General features: G+C 48.4%; 1 protein-coding gene across 2 annotated transcripts in view; it reads left to right on the top strand.

The window, feature by feature from the left end:
• Nucleotides 1-1,324: 1,324 nt before the first annotated feature.
• The window catches only part of DPYSL2 (dihydropyrimidinase like 2), a 52,251-nt gene continuing 33,657 nt past the window's right edge, over nt 1,325-19,918 (top strand). The window contains exons 1-3 of one of the 2 annotated variants that reach the window (XM_059831586.1): nt 1,325-1,675; nt 15,828-15,916; nt 17,260-17,444. In XM_059831586.1, coding sequence (XP_059687569.1) covers nt 1,325-1,675; nt 15,828-15,916; nt 17,260-17,444 — 625 coding nt within the window. Of the gene's footprint in view, nt 1,676-12,252; nt 12,555-15,827; nt 15,917-17,259; nt 17,445-19,918 lie in introns of those variants that run through there. The other variant, XM_059831587.1, reaches the window with a different exon arrangement.

Genomic DNA, 19,918 nt, shown 5'->3' with positions numbered 1-19,918 from the left:
AGGGGTGGGGTGCGAGTGCCTGGAGGGGGTTCTGGGTGCCCCCGGGCCCGGTTCTGGGTGCCCCCGGGCCGGCGGTCGGGGCCGGCGGGTGGTGCTGAAGGGACAGCGCCAGCGGCCCGCCCGGGGGGGCTCGCCCGGCCCCGCTCCTCTGCCCCTGGCGGGCTCGCTCCCTGCCGCCTGGCCTCCGTCTCCCAGCACAGGGACGCTGTCAGCATGGGCAAGAGCGGGCAGGCGAGGGGCTGCTGCTCTGTCTCCTCCTCTAGAAACCTGCATTCAGCCGGAGCCGCCTTTGGCTGCCTCCCCTGATCCCCCGCAGGGAGGGACTGGGGGCTTCTGGCATTGCAGAGGCTTAATTGACTAGCGAGGTCACTAATTTCGGCTCCTGGAGGTAAGTCCTGGTTAACGGCTCATTTTCCTCTCTTCCCTCGGTTCCCACACCCCTCTCCCATCTGTCTCTCTCTCTCATTCTCTCTCCAGTGCCATCAATCAGCCCTTTTCCCCCCACTGAAGAGAGTCTACCCGAGCCACGGCACCAGCGATGCCCCAAACCCCAGAAAGATGAGTCAGCGTTTTGCCTCCCACTAACCCAACCGCGATCGCATCTGCTCCCCGCCCTCCGGCTCCGCTGCCTTGAGAAAAGTGAGGAACAATAGGATTCCCGGAGCACTCCCTGGCTCCACCATTGCGGGGCTAGGGGAGGAAGGGGAAGGGGTGGTGGGAGGAAGGAGGAGACCCTTTCTCCCCGGCCTGGGGAACGCTTCTCCGCAGCAGCCGGAGGTGAGGGGGGGGCTCCGGCCCCATCGGCCTCTCTGCAACTTGTGGCAATAGCAGCACGCCGGGGAAGGGGAGGGGGGGAAAGGGCGTGTGTGATGGGGGCTGTTGCTCCAACCTGATCGAGTCCATTTGCCAATTCACCAGTCGCATCACTTCCGGATCGGTCCTCAGCTTCTGCTGCAGAGTGAGGGTTTTTTTTTTTTTTTTCCTCTCTCTCCTTTTCCCTCCCTCCCCATCTGGATGCTGGGAACTTGAAACCTCCTCCCTTGATTGCAGCAGGATCTGCCCCAACCTTCCCTCAACTTTGCACCGCATCAAAGAAAGCAGAGCGAGCCACAGGCTGTGTTGTACCGATGGGGGCAGGGGATCTGCCAGGCACAGCCCTTTGCGATTGATGTTGCCGTATCTCTAGGACCCAGAGCGATCTCTCTCTCTCTCTCTTTTTTTTTTTTTTCCTCTCCTCTTTTCGTGTGTGTGCGTGTGTGTGTGTGAAGGATCCTCCTGGTTACCGCTGTTATTATTTCCCCTTAGCAGGGAGACCACACAAGCCATGGCTGAGAGGAAGCAGTCTGGCCGGCAAGGCGAGGAAGAAGAAGTGCCAGCCTTCTTCAAAAACCTGGGCTCGGGCAGTCCCAAGCCCCGGCAGAAATTCTGTGGCATGTTCTGCCCGGTGGAAGGCTCCCTGGAGAACAAGACCATTGACTTCGACTCCCTCTCGGTGGGCCGCGGATCTAACAAAGTCGTGGCAAAGCAGAAGGATGTTGCCCACCTGGGTCCGGATGCTCAGTCCGTCTATTCCAGGCAGAGCGGGAAGGGAGGGGAACCATCTGTTGATTTCGGGAGAAAGGTGGAGATCAGGAGTGCCACTGGGAAGGAGGCGCTGCAGAACCTGAATGACAAGGTGGGTACATACGTGTGTGTGTGAGAGATGCAACTTGAACACGCCATAGGCTGCAGAAGGGATGTGTCCTTTCCATCCTGCAGTTTCTTGCTTTTATGTCACTTGCATGTACGTGGCAGTCAACGTCTTCCTCTGAGAGCAGCATCTCTCCTAGAGCCTTCTTGCCAGACCTCTAATGTTATCCGTGTGCTCTCTGCAGGTGTGTGTGTATGTGCACAGGGAGGAGGGCAGAAGAAGAAAGGAACCCCCGCACCTACAAACACCCTCCCTTTCCCCGCCCTGCCTTCCTATTTGGTGACAGAGACCGACTTTTTTGTTTCTTACATTCCCCCCAGCACAACGGTAGCAAAATGCCCCACCCAGCTAGTGAATGCAGCTCACGGGAGCAGAAACGCGATTGTTAGCAAAAGAGCATCAATGAGCCTCCACCTACAGGGATCAAATCCCTGCAGGCTTCTTCCAGGGGAGACTCCTGCCCCCTCCTCCCAGGGGAGGACAGACCAGAGTGACCCCTGGGAGCTGTATTTCAATACCAATTTTGATCAAGGCCTTTGGCCACAGTGGGCATTTTTGCCTCGGGAAGATCTGGGACTTTCACAGGAATGTGGCCTTCTCTTAGAAACGCACTGAACTCCTCCCAGTCTTTTAAGACTCCTGAAGCTATTTTCTCACTCTCTGCATGTGTCATGGTGTAATAAAGCCTATCCTCTTCCTGAGGCAAAACCCATTCAACCCACAGGTCTAGCTGACCGTGCACATGTGCACATTTGTTTTCCTCGATAAATAGATTTAAGCAAGCTTTATTCAGATCTGAGCCATGACATGCTCTATGCGTTCCTCTGACAATGCTGGCTGCTATGCATAGGCTGGAAGAGTGGAAATGAATGAAGCACCAACCAGCAAACTGATAAACTTCTAGCATAATGGGAAAGAGTTTCTGTGAGTAGTGCCCCAGTGGGTTTACAGAGCAGTCCGTCCTTCTGGAAACTGTTTCTAGCATGTGCCTCCTGATTTTTATTAGTAGTATGGATTGCATATACAGGGCAGAAGCCTATCTGGAATTTATAATATGGGCTTGTTCGCTACTTTCTCCTGCTTTCAGAAATGTGAAATACTATTAGGAGTATTACTGGGGGCTCATCCTCCCCAAATCAGACCCTACTCTTCTTCTTCCTACTACAGTAACCTAAGGGCTCCATCCAGCCATATTTGCATGCGTGAACAACCGCTGTTTACGGTGAGATCACAAAGGTAGGCCCTGGTTTTTGGAAGAGCTATGCACCAACCTTTGCTCCATGTCGCTTCAAACCTGATTTGTCAAACCCAAACAAAAGTTTGCCACCACAAATGCCTATGGCTTGATTGGACCATGTTGAAGTGCCTACTAATTGAGTAACTTTCCATGATTAATTAGTCTTGTTGGACTAACCAAGGTGCACCTCAAGAGGAAAGGGCATACACCTTTTCAGCTTGGGGAGTCAAAGGATGTGCAATTCAGGACGTTTTCAGGACTAATTTTGGACAATTTGATGTGGTGGTGTTCTGCAGGACAGAGATATAAACAGGTGATACGTTAATTCTGAAAAGATGAATTATTTTGTGATTGAGGGGTACCAGTATAATAAAAAACTGTAAGTACAATATGGTGAAAAATCAGAAGTTCACACAGAATATTAATCACATTTTTTAAAAAGCGTGGGGTTTGGTTCTATTTTTAAAGATTGTCGTATAAATGTTAACTAAGGGTGTGAAATAATGGGATAGTGCAAAACATTTGAGTTGTTTCTCATTAGCTTTACGTAACACTGATGCCAATGGATTGTGTTGTGAAGGGTTGTGAGCATTTGGGTAAGTGCAGTCTTTCATTATAAATGTCTTGCTGTGGATTGGCACTTTATTGCAGGAGTGTTTTAGCTTTGGTTTTCCAGCTGACTGCATCTATAGCTTGAATCAATGGTTAGATCCTCAGCAGATAAAACTGGTTTTACTTCAGTGTAGTTAACAGAAATGTGTTTATGATGATAATTAAAGCTCATTATATTAAAAAAAAGTTAGAGGAAAATAATGTTGCAGGAAGTGGCATTAAAGGAAACAGTGCATTAAAATAATTTCAGATAGGAGTTAAAAGGCTTCTGAAGTTTTGCAACGGAGTTTGGCCCATTATTTTCAAACCTCTGTCTTAAGCATTTAATAACACATCTGAAATAGGTTCTCCCTGGAGAGACTGTACACCATTTCCATGTGATAGGAATCTAAATTATAGTGAAAAAGAACAGTACACTAATTTATAGGATCTTGAATGTCTAACTTACATAAATTATTTCACAATAGGCTAGAAATCTTACTGCTTCTTTTTCTTTAGCTTGAGGCTGGCAATAGTTGCAATTTTTGTCAGTACATGTAACAATCAACATCTAGGATGGTCCACGCTCTGCTTCAGCAACCAAAGGACCATGTCGTGAGCTGATGGGAATGGGTGCCAATCAACTGGAGGCAATGGAGATAGGTGGAAGTATTTTAGCCAGTGATTGGATCCAAAGTGGGTTTAAAATACAGTCATCCTTTCTGTCACTGTGTAGAAAGATCTTCTATTAATCTCCACTGAAATAATTAACAAAGCAAGATGGACAAGCTATTTTTTATTTTTCTGAGGCCTTAACTGTCCAGAGGATAGAAGAAGGAATGTAATTATTCCACATTAAATTGCAATATATTGTTCTGCAGGCAAAGATAAGGGTAATCAAATCTCTTTGTGTCTGTCCTGTCCAGAGTATTCTATAGGCATCTATCATGGCCTCGCTTTATTGCCTCTGGGCCATGCTGCCTCATTATTCAGGGTTAAGATCATCTCTAGAGGCACCAGGACTGCTCTCTATCTTAGTTTAAGCAGCTCTTTACAGTTAGGCCTCTGGAGGCAGCGTGACCTATTCAACAGGTCTGCAACTCAGCAGATCTGAGGCAAGTTCTGCTACTTCCCAGCTGTCAGGCCTTGGAGAATTAACTGTGCTTCTATTTCCCATCTTAAACTTTGTCATCGTCCCTGTTTAGACTGTTAATGCCTGGTCCTGCAACAAGTTGTTCGATGTCTGAGCACTGCTTAGCGCTTGGAGGCCCTGACCTCAGCTGGGCCCTCACTCCAGTCTAACAAGAACGTCATGTTCAAACCTGGGATTTCTGGAATGAGACAATGAACACTTGGCCTCGCCTTCATGACTTGCTGTGCACGTGCAAGCCCATTTCCTACAGTGGGATCTGCTATTCAGATAGCATCAGGGCAGGGACCTGTGGAACTTACTTATCGCACTGCTTTGTAGTAGTCGGTGCAGAAGCTGCAAGCTACTTTGTCTCAGAGCAGGGGGACTGATAAAATGGCTTCCCAGGGCATTAGTCGTCAATATTCCTTAGGTGAACAGCCTTGAGACACCTGCATTCATCTGGGTTTTGAAAAACCTTGGCCATTGCTTGCTTGACCTGGGTCATTTCTCTGTGTGGTATTTCCCAGATTTCCCATGTGTATAATTGGTTTTTCTTCTGCCTTGCTCATCTGTTGAGATACTTCGGGACAGAGATGGTCTTTTAGGGAACATCTGTAGGGAAAAGCAAGGTTTGATTGCAAGAGGGATCGGCAATTTGAGGCTTGCTTTAATATGGTTTGCATAGAGAGCCTGCATAGGTGCTAAGACATTTCAACACAAGTACAAGCCCTGGGATCCCAAGTCTCTTCTTAACTTGCTAGCTAAAGTTCCCACTGCCATCTTGTCATTACTCCAGTGATTCAGGTGGTTCCCCTGTGCAACCGTCACCTTTTTTGCATATATACCTTTTTTGCATCCCTTAGAGACAGTTCATGGACCTTTTGGGAAGTGCAGAGCACTGGGTGTAAACTACTGGTCTAAAACAACAGAGCTATGTCCTATTGTAATAATATAAGTAACAATAATGAATAAACAGTAGGAAAATATTTTTATTTTAGAATTGACAGGAGAGGAATCACTTGCAAAACACAGTTTCATGAAGCTTTTGACATGACTGGACTTCTTGCTAAAATGTCAAAGCTCTCAAAATCATGGTTGTTAATTCCTGGAGAGAAATAATTAGTAACAGGACGTTGTTGAGAGCTCAAATAATCATAGATGCTGGAACATTAGTGGAACTGTTGTGTAAAACAAAGAAGCTGTTCCAGAGAGTTGGAAATGCAGTTCTGAGTTTAATTTGTTACGAAACCTGTAATTTTTCTAGCCTTGTTTCGACAGTCATTGCTTGCAAAATAATCATACAGGAGGATGACTTGCATGTTCTTCCAATGGATCATAAGAGGTTGTCTGACTACTGAAAAAAACCCCATAGAGAAACTAGCAATGATAAGCACGAATGCAATATTTGTCTTGACTTCTTAGATCCCTCTCAAAGCCATCAGTCTGCATAGCTGGAACATGACATACATCCAATGGGCATCTTGTGGAGTGGTCTGTTAGTGTTATGTCAGGAATTTACCAATACCACCCTCTCTCATGCAGAAATGAGCCAGGAGCTTTGATACAGGGCCAACTTACTATTTGGGCTAAAGACTGGAGGGGAAACCTAACCACCTGGGGCCAGATCTCCCCACCCAGTTGGGAGCTGAGCCACATCAGAGGTCTGGTCTTCGAGCAGCACCTTGCGATGCAGGCTTTATCTCAGGGGACAGATACAGTACCTGGCACAACGAGACTGGCAGCTTTGCACGCCACCCTTGTGCCAGTGCTATGGCCATCATTTAACATGAGCCATCTGTTTTTAGCAGGTGCTGAGCAGTTGTTTAGGTCTGCCTGAAATTTTTTACCTGCAGGACCATGTCTAACTCCCCGTATCACTTGTCTGTCCTGTGGCACATTAAATCTGAGTCTACCTTCTGTGGTGGTGTTACAAAGTTAGGAAATGACGTAGGCAGCAAAGCTCACGTGAAGTTGATGTGTGTGTTCTGCATGAACTCCCTCACCCTAAAAAGACGGCATCTGGGAGCAGAGCTATAGGAAATCTACCCAAAGTCAAACCTCTTTGCACTTCTGTGTGCATCTTACAGTAACATCCTGTTTTTTGGTCACCTCCCAGAGATCTGGAATGAATCTCAGGGTGGGAGAATGGAGGTCTGAATTTCATTTTCTCATTGTCTGGAGTACTGATTGGTCCTGTACATCACAGGTAGGCAAAGCTGTCAATGACAGCAATTGCTGAGAGCTGATGCTTTGCCCCATAGGTTTTTGGGGAAGGAGAAGGGATTATAATGTTAAGAAACAGTGCAAATCACTGTGAAAATAGCCATTTCTTAGACCCTAGCCATGGTTCCCATGGGCCTGGAGGTGCGAAACTCTCTCCACTGGATGAAAGGGAGGAGCAATGATAAGGATGCCCAAACATCCCATGTCTTTGTTCCAGAAATGCTGTATTTAAGTATAGTAAAGGTCACAGCACAAGTGTAGGCTTGTAAGCTGTTTAGAGAGAAGAGCGCATTTTTTGCTATGTATTGTGCTACCCATGACAGAGCGATCCCTGCCTACAGCCCTGAAGAGGGCTGTCTCTTTCCCGATAACGTGACGTGATAGGAAATTAACTGTGGAGCAGCGGCTCCAGCTTGTTTAAGGACAATTAAGATTGTAGTGCACCTGAAATGCTCAGGACATTTCCTCTGAGAAACACACTATAACAGTAACGGTCATCTTAAAAGGTTATTTCTGAACCTTCTCAAGGTTTCCTGGGATTTTAAAAGAAACAAAATCAATTGGAAGGTTAATTTTAATTTGCAGATCAAACGTACATTTTTATCGACCTGTTTGTGCAGCTAGAAAGTGAATCTCCCCCCTCACAATATCAGTCTACATTAAAAAAAATAGGTTGTTTCTCTGAGAAGTCGTATGATTTTACCTCCTCATGTTTGACCTCTGTGGTCATTTCCGTATCATGACACTCAATTTTAGTTTTCTCCTGTAAGGTAATAAAATAAACTGAAGATGCCCATTGGCAAGTATAATTCCCCTCTGTAATTGAATTTATAGTGATTAATAATGGATGGTTCTTTTATCATCTTTTGGGAAGGACAGATGTACTCCTTCTGCCATGTATCAGCCTGTATCTAATCCTCCCAACACTTCGTAAGATGCAGGGGGTTGCTGGATCCATGGGAAACTTCTTTCAAGTCCCCGAGACTCGGAGCCAATGCAGCAATTGGCACGGGCAGAATCATGACAGAAAATGAGGGCCTGATCAGTGAACTCACGAAAGCTCTTTTGGCCCAGTCCTGCTGCCTCTGATCGGTGTGCAAGAGCCTCGCTGACTTGGGCAGGGGGTGATTCCCCAAGAGGGAGTGGGGATTATTAGCATCTAACAAGCCTAAAGGGAAATCTAGAGCTTGTTGATGCTGTAGTGCTAGAATTTCAGATACTTCCAGGAATGCTTTGAATCCATCTCCAATCCCTCTTTTCATTACATTTTAAAATGTATACTTCCATTTGCAGGTTTTATAATTTCATAGCAAAATGTCCTTGTGGATAAACCTTTAAGAATTCGACAGAAGTAAAAGCAATTGGGTGTTGCAGAAATTCCGTGGGCTTTGTTGCAATTACACTAAAATTGCGTAAAGAAAGAGACTCTTTTAATAGTTTTTTTTTCCCAACCATCCAGTAACTCTGCAGTGGGAATAAAATTCCTTGCTAAGTGCATTATGGTAGTCCACAGAATCTGTGAAGTTAAGATTCAGAGCCGATGTAAATTGATTTCCACTGATGCCTGTGATGATTTCTTTTAGCATAGATTATCACTATACAGAGATTCTCATATTCTTGTGCCATTTTCCCTCTAGACCTTTCCAGAAGACAAATTTAGACATAGACGTTCCTTTAACATGAAATGTGTTTCTGCTGCAAAGAGCCTGCACAAGATGTCCTACACCAGCTGATATCTGTGCAGAAATGGCTGACGGCAACCTTGTGTATCCACTGGCCAGCGTACCCCCAACTACCCTGAGCCCAAGGACGGACCAGAGACGCTCAGCCAGTGCAGAGCACAGCTCTCTACGTGGCTGGGGGAGAGGCTGGCAGCGCAAACGTGGGTGTAATGCTCAGTTTTGTGCATTTCCTCCCCTGTTCTGCAGTTTGGGGAACGTTGTCAGGACCCTCGGCAGTGCTGAGGTAGCGTAATTAAAGATATTTATGTTCTTTCGCGGTTCCTCTCCCACTGATGTGACTTGGCTGCAGCAGCCTTGCCGGTCCTGTCGTAGAGGCTGCAGTCAGGGTCGGGCTGGCCAGCCGTCCTTCATCACTTCCCTTCCTTAACGTTTGGCAAGGAAGGTTTGGCAGTGCTTGTTCTCTGTAGCACCTTCTAATTTTAGCCTGCTCAGCCTGCAGTGTGCATTAATAGACCTATGGAAGACAAAGTACATCAACATTATCTAGAAATCCCGTCGCTTCCCGCAATACCTTGGCAGGTAACGGCGCTGCTGTACGACAGCCGAACTGGACACAAACCTGCAAGGATTTAAGAAGCGGGTTCGACTCCTCTTTCAACCTAGGATCTGAATCCTGCCCCTGACACTTCATAAGTAGTTATCTTTCTTCATTTAAGTTACAGGAGGAATTTATACATAAACTACAGCTTTACCAGGGGAATGAACCAGCTTTTGTGTAAAAAAAGAAAAAAAAAAAAGGCAGGTGTACATCTTGGTATTTTCTGACTCTGTTCCCCACTTGTTCTCATCCCAATATTGTCCTTTAGCTGCAATAGCTCCTCTCCTTCCCTCCTGATCACCTCCCCTCTCGTGTGTTTATATGACAGATAATATCCATTCCTTGCCTTTATTGAGCAAGGCTAAATAAGCCAGTTCACAACTACATTAATAATTTTTAAATTATTTATTTTGACAACCTTTTAGCTCATAGCTTAAAGGAAAGAAAATTGGGTCGTATTGGCAATCGGTATAATGGAGCTAGAAGATACACCTGGGAGCTCAGTTCTGGTCCTTTGGGTACATGCTAAATCATACGGAAATTTTTAAAATTTGGTGCTGTGTAGATGTTGACTATTGAACAACCGTGTCTTTCAGCCCTTTAATCTCTTCGTTTATTTTATTCTGTACTACTTAGGTTCTTGCAACATGGTGATGGGAAGGAAAAGCTAAGTGTCATCTGAAGATCTGTTATTACTTTCTGAACCTAGGATTCAAGTTAGGAATGTATTCCCAGTTTGAGAACTGCTGTTCTGAATTAGGCCCATGTGCAGTAAGGATTACCTTTTTAAAAAGTATTTTAAATAGCTATCTTTGAGCAGATGAGAATAGCTTTAGAAATATTAGCCTGCTGATGACGTCATCCCCTTAGAAGGTGCATCTGTTTCTTCTGCCAGTACTGCTGTTCCACAACTTGTATCGTAATGTGGAGAAATGACCTGCCCAGGGTCGGGAGGCAGGTCAGTGCTGGGGATGGATGGTTTCCTGCGCCCGTGGTTGTGGTCGTTCCTCTGTAGTCGTGTTGCCGCTGCCAGGGCCGGATCTTGAAATGGTAGCTAGACTTGGCACGTCTCAGATCAGCTGCCCCAGGGCCTTGATGCTCTCTCTCAAACCCGTAGGCAGAGTTTGCTGCTGCTTCGATAGCTGAAGACACTCTTTTACCTGGCAAGCAAAGGCAAGAAACCATTCAGATGTAAAATTGAGGAGGAAAGCTAGCGTTAAAGGGAAAAAAGGAACAGTTGCGCTGCCTAAATTTAGAAATCTGATGTAGAGGCTTTCTTCCATGTTCTGAGCAAAAATATGCTGAGGTTTCAAAACTTCTTCCAACACAGATCAGAGAGGGGCAGGATAACTCATTTAGCATTGCCTATTCTAATCATTAAATCCAAATAAAACCCTACAGGCTAACAAATGAATCATTTTGCTATGTCACGAGCCACTTTTTCATTTGCTACTAATTGGATATTAACTGATTGGCTTGTTACCTACTTAAACGTTGCCTGATGCCCTACCTATACTGAGGAAAAGCTCTTTTAGTCTTTTCCTTACAGCCTCCTGCAAACTGCTGTACATGAAAGGTCCCGATAGTCATCTGTTTGAACAGATGTTGCCTTTAGAATGATTTAGTGGAGCAATATACTGAAGGTTTTAATTTCTTAGGGGCTGTGCACGGTGTGTTTCGTGGAACTATTTGGGTATGCAAAGATCACTGCATTTTGTGATAGGAGAGGCTTGCAGTTTGCTTTGTGCGACGTGAAATTCACCCACGACTGAGGGAGGAAGGTAAGTCTTTGTGGGGCGTTAATCGTCTGTTCTAGCCTTCAAGAGGAAGTGGATTTGTGCTGTTTGAGTTCTCCAAAAGGCATCTTGTACCTTCCTCCAGAGCAAGTGATGAGGAACTGGTGTGAACAGATGTATTGGGAATGGTTATCCCACCCTCTGGCCGTGAATCCCGTCCCGCTGGGGCGAGCGCGCTGTAAATAACGAGGAACTACTGATGCCATTTAATGCATTTCTTCCCTTGAAGTACCAGCTTACGGCGCTCAGGGACCGAGACGTTTAAGACCCCCGTGTGACCGAGGCAGTGCCCGCGGCCCCGCAGCGCGGCGGCAGTACGCGGTGCCCATCGTGGCCGGCGCGGAGCCCCCGCCTGCGCGCGGGGCTCGGCCCCCCCTCCCCTGGCACGGAAGCTCCAGGTTAGTGAGCGCAGGAGGGGGGGCTCGGACCCGGGCTGGGTTTTCCGGAGGAGGAGGGCTGGGAGAAGGCGTTGGGGAGCATGGCAGGCACCGACGGGCCGCGGGCGGCTTCACCCTTATTCCTTCCCGCCGCAGGCTGCTAACGCGGCCGAGCAGCGCTCGGCTCCGGCGGCGCCGAGAAGGGCGGGGTGGGACAAAGAAGATGGAGGGCAGCGCGCTTCCCAGCGCCGCGGGCAGCCTCCTCTCCTCCCGCGGGGCTCGCAGCCCCGGCGGCGGTAGAAGGGGGGCGGCCGCAGCGCCCCGCCACCCCCGGCTGCCGCGCCGCAGGTGCTGGGCCCGCTGCGGGGCGGTGGCCGCCGCGTCTCCCCCTCCCGCCCGGCAGCTCCGCTAACCCGCCGCTGTGCAGCAGCCCGGCCCTGCCGCCGGGGGCGGGGAACGGACGGCGGCGGGGGCTCGGTGGCGGTGGAGGGTGTGTGAGTGCGCAGCGGGCGGAGGCGGCGCCCGGTTCCCCCCGCCCCGCGCTGCAGGACCCGCCACCGCCCGGCGCGCGCGGCTCCGCGCCCGCACTGACGTCCCCATTGCGCCACTTTGCATATCGGCGCCTTCTCCTCTCCCCATTGCACGGCGGCCGCCTCTCATTTGCATCCCCGCCAGGCGCTCAGCCAATAGCGCCCCGAGCTGCGCGGTCCCCCGTCGGGGAGAGGGAAGGGAGCGCCCGGGGGCGCATGCGCCGCTGCCGCCGCCGCTGTTGTTGCTGGCGGCGCTCGCCCCCTCCCTGCGCGGCCGCGGCGGGGCTGGGCGGTGCGGGGCTGGGCCGGGCTGGGCTGGGCCGGGCTGCGCGGGGCTGGGCCGGGCTCCGGGCAGAGGGAAGAAAGGGAGAGGCGCAGGGGTGGCTGCCGCTCCGCTTCCTGCCATTGCGGAGAGCAGGGCTCGCCTCCCCGCCGCGCCGCGGACCCCCCGCTCCCCTTGCTGGTGATCGCATTGCTTTGGGCTTGCGGGGTTTGGTCGTGTTCTCGTTTATCGCTATTTTATTGTTTTTTTCCGGTGGAGGGGAGGTCGGGGAGCAGTCGCTGCACGGGAGACAATAGCGATACAGCAGCCGCCCCGCTTCTCCAGGAAAAAAAAAAAAAAAAAGAATTATAAATAAACTGGGGAGTGATTTCCCAAGATGTCTTACCAGGGGAAGAAAAATATTCCACGGATCACGGTGAGTGGGACTAGAAGCGGGGCAGGGGGAGGGGTGCGCGGGGATTAAGCCCTTTGTGTGCCGGGAGGGCGATGGCAGAGCTGCCGGCGGGTAATGGGATCAGCGGCTGGAGCGGCGCTTCCCGGGCTGCAGCGCGGCGGGGCGCCCGCGGGGGACGGCGGAGGGGCGCGGGAGATGCGCGGCGCTTGGAGCGGGGCCGGGAGCGGCTCCGGGGCGGAGAGCCGCGGGATGCTGAGCGGGCGCGCCCGGCCGGCAGCGGGGCTCGGCGGGGGGGGGGGCGGATTTCATCAGCGTCGCCCGCGGCCTCGGGTGTCACCCGCCCCGGGAGGGCATCGGGGTGCCCCCGGCCGGGGGGGTCCCCTGCCAGCCGGGCTTGTGCGCGGGGGGGGCTGCGGGGCGCACGGACCGCCCCCCCCCAGTCGCTGTCCTGCCCCGGCCCGGCGAAGGGCGGCTCCGGGGCGGGGGGGGCTCGGCCGCAGCCCCTGGCGCGGGGATGGGGCGGGGATGGGGCGCGCTGTCCCTTTCTTCCCCAAGAAGCTTCTCGCAAGGCGCGCGTTTCGCTCCGCTCCTCGATGCAATCCCGGGGGAAAAGGGAAGGAGCCGTTATATAAACCCCTCCCTTGATTTCCTTATTGCGGGAGCCGATTTAGGGCAGGTATTGCGGCTCCGAGGGTACTAACTTTTCATTACGTAAGGCAAGACATTCGCGTCTAACGGGCTGCTACAGCCATTTATTTTTTGTGACACGCAGAGATTTTCATTATTGGCAGCGGCTCCTTCTCCCAGCCCCACGGACACACCCTTCCCCGTCCTCCTTCTCAGCCTCGGAGGCAGAAAAGTGAGCTCTGAAATGGGGCTTTGAAGCGTGACATTTGTGCAGGAGCCACCGGGCTCTACAGTTACGTTTTAAATGATGTTTAGGAAACGCAGGGGATGCACAGAATTGGTCTGTGATACATGGAGCATCCTCTTTTTTGGGGGGAGGGCGGGGGAATAGTTTCCCTCTAAGAGTCTAATGGTCGAGAGTTTAAAAAGATGCCTGCGTTTAAATAACCACAAAGATTACTGCTGAATTGCTGTCACGGGCCAAAAGTAGTATGACGCATTTTTCCTAAGACCGAATGCTCTGATTTATGTGGTGTGCACCCGATGCGATTCTCTTGCAAAGATGAGGGATTGAAAAAATCAGATTCTGGTCTTATTTGCTGTTGTATAAACCCAGAATTGATCTAGGGAGACTAATGCTTGAAGAAAAAGGATAATCAATGCCTAGCTGTCCTGTTTTGGCTGCATCGGTCGGGTACGTATATACCGATTTAGTGGCAGGCCCTCGCAGGGTTGCAAACTGCATGCGCTTTTGTCTCCAAGGTGGTTGAAACAGGCAGAAGGATCTGCACTGATTTCAGAGCCTACCGCTCAGCCGCAGCGGGAGACCTGTTCCCTAGCAGGAGCATTCAGAGCATCATTAAGATGGTCCAGGCTGCATTTTTCTTGGTCACTATACACATATATATATATTATTTTTTTCTTATATCCCGATTGATGCCCGGTGCATTAGGACTTGGGCTGTCGGTGACATCGATGGCCAAACTAGCTGATTGCAATAGTAGCCATCCCTTTTAGTAGCAGAAGGAGCCTGCATTGGGGTGGGCATAAATACTGCAGTGTTTCTGGAGACGGTAAACATGCCGGGCAGTTTGCTGTAGGGGCTGGCGTTGAAAGACAAGTGGGTTTTTCACGCCCCAAGTTGATTCATTCAGGCTTATTGGCATTCACAGCAGCTCCGAAATTTAAATATTGGGGTTTTCTTTCTTTGTTTTTTAAATCGGTGGCGTTATTCAGGGAAACTCTCCATTGCAGCGGTAGGAGGAAGGAGAAGGAGAAAAAGGCGGGGGAAGGAGAGACACTTAACATCTCATAGATGTTTAGCAGTTAGATAAAAGATGGATGTAACGGTATAAATCAGCAGCTGATGCAATTCGTGTAGCCCTTTTGGCGTTAAAAGAGCCATGTCAGCTCGTGGCGGTTGAATCGGGTGCTCCAACTCTTCAGTTTTACTACAAGCTCTTTGGGAAAATGCCTGATTCTTCTGGTGGAACAGTGGGGTCCCAGCTCGAAATAAGGGCTCTGGGCACCACTGTCACTGTCCTACGTGTATTTGCTGTGAGTTCAAGGCACCACCGAGTTCAAGTCCTGCTTTCTGCCCCTTCTTGAAGTCAGCATTTGGCTCCACCAGCCTGGCTGAGCTGTTCTGGTATAGCTTTGTTCTCTAGCAAAGACCTTTTTGGAAGGAGGAAGGAGAATCAGGGTAAGTAGGAGTGCAGATATAAGGGCCAAGGTGTAGTTTAAACGGAACGCTGTGTAACGTGTATGTGCTTTGCTTTAAATGTGTGCATCTGTGACGTAGGGAGTGGTGGAACCAGAGGAACACAGCAGTCACTTTCAGCTTTCCTCGCCATCCAGAGCCTGCAGAGCCTCTTTCGCTCTTGTTTATGACTACTGCACAAAAGACAAATTTGGTTTTGACCTGAAATCTCGCAAAAGCGGGGTGTAACCTGGGCTGCGATAAAAGCCCATCGCCTGATAGCTGCCTCGATATAATTACCTTTCTGTTCCTGCCAAACTGTCTTCTACTTGGAGGGCATTTTAATGACTGTTTTTTAAATCCTCCTCTTACACTTCATTTGCTAATATGTGCTTATTGCCATCTGACGATGCGGTAGTGCTCTGGAAAGGCAGTAAAAGTATCCACTGCATCGAAACATCACTACGTTGGACAAAATGAGTTTGTGTGTGTTGTGTAACCCCTGGCAACAGACTTTTGGTCCATTTCCCTGACAGTGGTTGACTCACGCTTAGCCGAGCAGCGACTCTGGTCCGTGGGTGCACATAGGAAACTTTGCATGCGACCGAGGCAGGAAAATATAGAGATGGGGCTATTACGCATCCCTCAGAGTATTATTTAATGCTTTTGCTGTAGGTGATGGTGGCAAACTGCAGGTATGAGTGAAGCTGCCAAGTAGACAAGCCCGCTGGAAGCCAACTCCTTTCCCGTTCTGATTTTTTTGGATCATCAGTGTGATGAAAGGACTTGCAGATGAAATAAAATATTTTATCTTTCCAGTTGAAAGTGCAGCAATTGACTTGTGTTTTGACATGCAGTTCTGAATAATGCAGAGGTTGTTTCGGTCTCTTTTTATCTCGGAAGTGACACTGCAGACTGTCAGCTTTCTCACAAGTAATTATGTATTGTTGTATGCTTCTTTGTTGCAGAGTGATCGTCTTTTGATCAAAGGTGGTAAAATAGTTAATGACGACCAGTCCTTTTATGCAGACATTTACATGGAAGATGGGTTGATAAAGTAAGTGAAGCCTTATACCGTGTTGTGATTGGAAGTGTACAGAAATGTACTGTGGATTAACAAGGAATAACTTAGTCTCAGTGAGCTGTATTAAATGGCAATGAAAAATGAATATTTCACGTATATCCTGGTGTTTGATGGAGGAACTTTAAAAACAAGGCGCTGAATTAAATCAACAAATGGGCCAAAAGCCCACTGCTATTAAAGCGTGGGTCAAGGGAGGTACTTAGATGTGCTTAATTTTAGCCATGTGAATAGCCCCATGCTGAGATGACACGTAGGTTCGAAGTTATGCGTGTTGTAACGTTTTACTGAGGTGTGACTTAAGATACCTCGAATCCAGACTTCAGCATCCTAATACAGTTAGTTCTGTTTTAGGGCGGGAGGCTGGACTTGGGTCGCCTCTTGAGGTCTCTTGCAGGGCTGTCTTCTATGATTCTATGATACGAGGATCGATCTAAGCCCCCGTAAAGTTAATAATGATCCTGTAGTATAAGGATTGAGGTTCAGACCTCTTCCCAGCACGCTTCTGTGTTTTCAGTCCCAAAACATGTGTTTTTGGCACGTTAAATATATTACAGATTTCTTTGGAAAATTACTCTGAGGAAAAAATGGAGGAGCCAGGGGTTACAAACAAGGAATTTTCCTGTTCTGGCTAAACGGTCAGCACATGTGCTTTGTTAATCAAGGTTAAAAGTTAAAGGAGCCAGCCAAAGACAGCTAATTAATTGCAATGTGTCATCCAGTATTGCATTTTTAAAAATATGTCTGTGAAGAGCTAGACTGGAGAGGGCTTTGGGGGTCTCATCAGGAATGCGGTAACCGGTACCTGCACGGGTTTATATTTGTGCAGGGACTGCATAATATTTATGCATGAAAGGGAAGTAGACAACATAGAGGCAAAAACTCTTCCAGTGCTCCCAAAACAATACTAACATCTAAATCGCTGTTAGGTAGCTAGAATCAAGTGTTGAACTGCCACTTGGCAGCCCCAGTCCAGTCCCGGTAAAGCTGCTCGCAAGGCTCTTGCCGTGTTTGGTGCAGCCATCGTCCGATTATCAGCGTGGTCCCTTCTCCAGCTGCCTGCCAGTGCGGCTCCTTCTTTTCCCTCCTGTTAAGTCTAATATTGCCCCGAGGTCCTGAAGTAATTGCACGCTTTGCTCCCCATTATGCAACTGCTTCAAGGGGAAGAATAAAATATTATCAGCTATGTGTGTGGATCCTGTACGTTGCTTTATATGGAAATAGAAAACACGAGTCAGGTTAAGTAGCAGAGGGGAGTATGTTCGCAGGCTGTTTGCCTTGTTTGTCTCTGACTTGCTGTTTGAAACCTGTTTATCCAGGCAAATAGGGGAGAATCTGATTGTGCCAGGGGGAGTGAAAACTATTGAAGCCCATGGCAGGATGGTGATTCCTGGAGGGATTGACGTTCACACCCGCTTCCAGATGCCGGAACAGGGGATGACATCTGCTGATGACTTCTTCCAAGGGACCAAGGCTGCACTGGCTGGGGGCACCACCATGATCAGTAAGCTGGCTGGTTTTTTTTCTACCATGAAGGCTTTACTTTTCCCTTTCTCAGATAAGAACAGAAACTGTGGGCTGTATAAGTCATCTGATATTTTGGACCAGGTATCAGCAGTGGGGGATTTCTGACGTCTGTCCAGGTTGCTGAGAAAAGCTTCTGTAGGGGTGGGAAAAGGGGTGGAAAATCAAGACCCCAGGATTTCCTCATCTTGCAGCTGTCAGTCATTTCACTCTTGACTTCTCTGTTGGCAGGGTTTGCCTTGCTACTTGTGTGACTTTGCCAGATTCTTGGGTCTGCTCTTACTGAAACCAGTGTCACTTTGGCCCCTGGCTCCAGTATGAGTAGCAGATTCTCCACACTCCTGTGCCTCAGTTCCTTTCTCCGTGATGTCTGTGGACAGATGTCCGTCACGTGGTTCACACCCAGAAGCTCGATTGCTGTGTACTATGTGTCTTTGAAAACCGGGCCTCTTATTTAAGGATTTGCACGTGCCCACCTATGTACGCAGCTGTAGCACCAGGATTTTTGTTAGCATTGCTCCTTTTGTGCTCATATCCTCTTTTGGAGGAAGAGAGAAATCGGGAAATGAAAATGTCTCAAAATAAGAAGACAGACTGTTCTGCTAACACCAGGATTAGACGCTCATGGTGTTCCCCTCTGGCTTTAAAATGCCTCATGAATGACTTGCAGGCTATCTGTGCCTGCTTGCGTTGGCTACAGATGCTTGGCTTGTCAGAGCCAGGACCTGAAAACTCTGTAGGTGAGTCATTGTTAACCTTGTTTGAGCTAGAGGAAAAAATAAAAACCTCTGTTGCAGTGCAGCTGATCACGTGTAAACTGTAACACGGCACCCTGGAGTCTGTTGCCGCATACAGGAATCAAGGATAAAGGTGTAAAGGGATAGAATATCTGAGCATCTTGCATTCTTTCATGTACTCTGAGGTGCTGCCATTTCACAGGAGGGGAGTTAAGGTACAGAGAAGTCGAAGAGCATGGGTCAGAGCAGGCACTAGTGTCTGTTGTCCGATCCGGGGGTATAAAGAGATCTTAGGCACAGCCAGGAAGCAGCCTAACCCTCCTCAGTTCAAACCTAGCTCCGTATGGACTAGAGCATCCTCATCTCTGAGGGGATGGTTATGAGCGATCTTTGATCCCTGGCCTGGCGGGCGGACTCGGATTGATTGACATGGAGGGTGGGAGTAGGAGCCGGTGGTCCAAGCACAGCTAGACTCTCTGTGTTTCAGAAACAAATCTTTTTCTGCGTCTGGACCTTGTGAAGAGGTTGTTTCTGGCCTATGAACTTGGTCTAACGCTTCAAATAAATAACTATAAAATAACCCGGGAAATTATTTTTCATAATATTACCGCTTTAGAGTATGAAGTTTGTGTATGAAGCTAACCTCACACATACAGAGAACGTAAAGTGAGAGTGTAGCTGTGGTTGGTCTCATTGTGCATACTAATAACCAGTTTTTCTTCAGATGTTTGCTGTCAATTTAAATTAATAACCCTGAAATGGTATTTTCTTTTCAGCTTCAGTTCATTGACTTTGTTTCATTGGTTGTTCCTTTGTCATTAGTACACCTGGTTCACACTTGAGTTACCATTCTGTTCTTCCTTGTTAACTTGAATTAGATCAAAATAACATTCTCTGTCATCTGTATCTGAGCTTTTACCAGCATTATTTCCCCCAGTGGCACTTGGTTTAAAACATTTTAAGCAGAAAGGGCTTAGGCAAAATTTTCTAAAGTAGCCCTTTACTTTGGTTGTGCAATTTTATCTATGCAGAGCCTCATACTTCAGAAACGCTTGGACCTTTCCGGGTATGTGTAGGTGTGTATTGCCTTTATGACTGTAGTATCTGAATATCTCACTGATGGTGTTTGTAACGCATCTCTGAGTTAGGGAAATGGGAGGAGAGTCCCCCATTTTATAACTTCTCATTTTAGAGCTGTGAAAAATCAGCACAATGTAGATAATGACCGTGGGCAAACCATGTCGAGGAGGCTGGTGGCTAAACTTGACCTTACTGCCTTCCTGAGCATCTCGGATTGGGATACCAAAATACACAACCATCTCTGAACAAACGCCGTCTTCCTAAAGCGTAGCAGCAAGGCCAGTAATTGGATTGCTTAGGATGATGGAGAGACATATCTGATGGGCGGGTAGAGACATATCTGATGGGCGGGTATCGGCAACTGGAGCTGAACAGTGGAAAGCAGGATAAATAATCCAACTGGACTTCAAAGCTTCGGAGACTCTGCTCTGTGTCAGCTCAGCTGTTCTCTTGTGAGCAAAATTACACCATTTGCAAAAATGTTTTTCCACGAGGAAGCTCGCAGAACTGCCCTCGTGAACGTGCTCTTGGTGGGTGGCCTTTGGTTTTTCCCAAAGCAGGTGGGAGTCGTGCTTGATTGCAGCATTTTTTCTTTTATGATATATAGGACAAGGTTTAGTGAACTCGATTCATAATA

Source organism: Gavia stellata, chromosome 31 (assembly GCF_030936135.1).
Source record: "Gavia stellata isolate bGavSte3 chromosome 31, bGavSte3.hap2, whole genome shotgun sequence".
Lineage (NCBI taxonomy): Eukaryota > Metazoa > Chordata > Aves > Gaviiformes > Gaviidae > Gavia > Gavia stellata.
The sequence above is the reverse complement of the archived record's forward strand: the minus strand, read 5'-3'. Positions and strand labels throughout refer to the sequence as shown.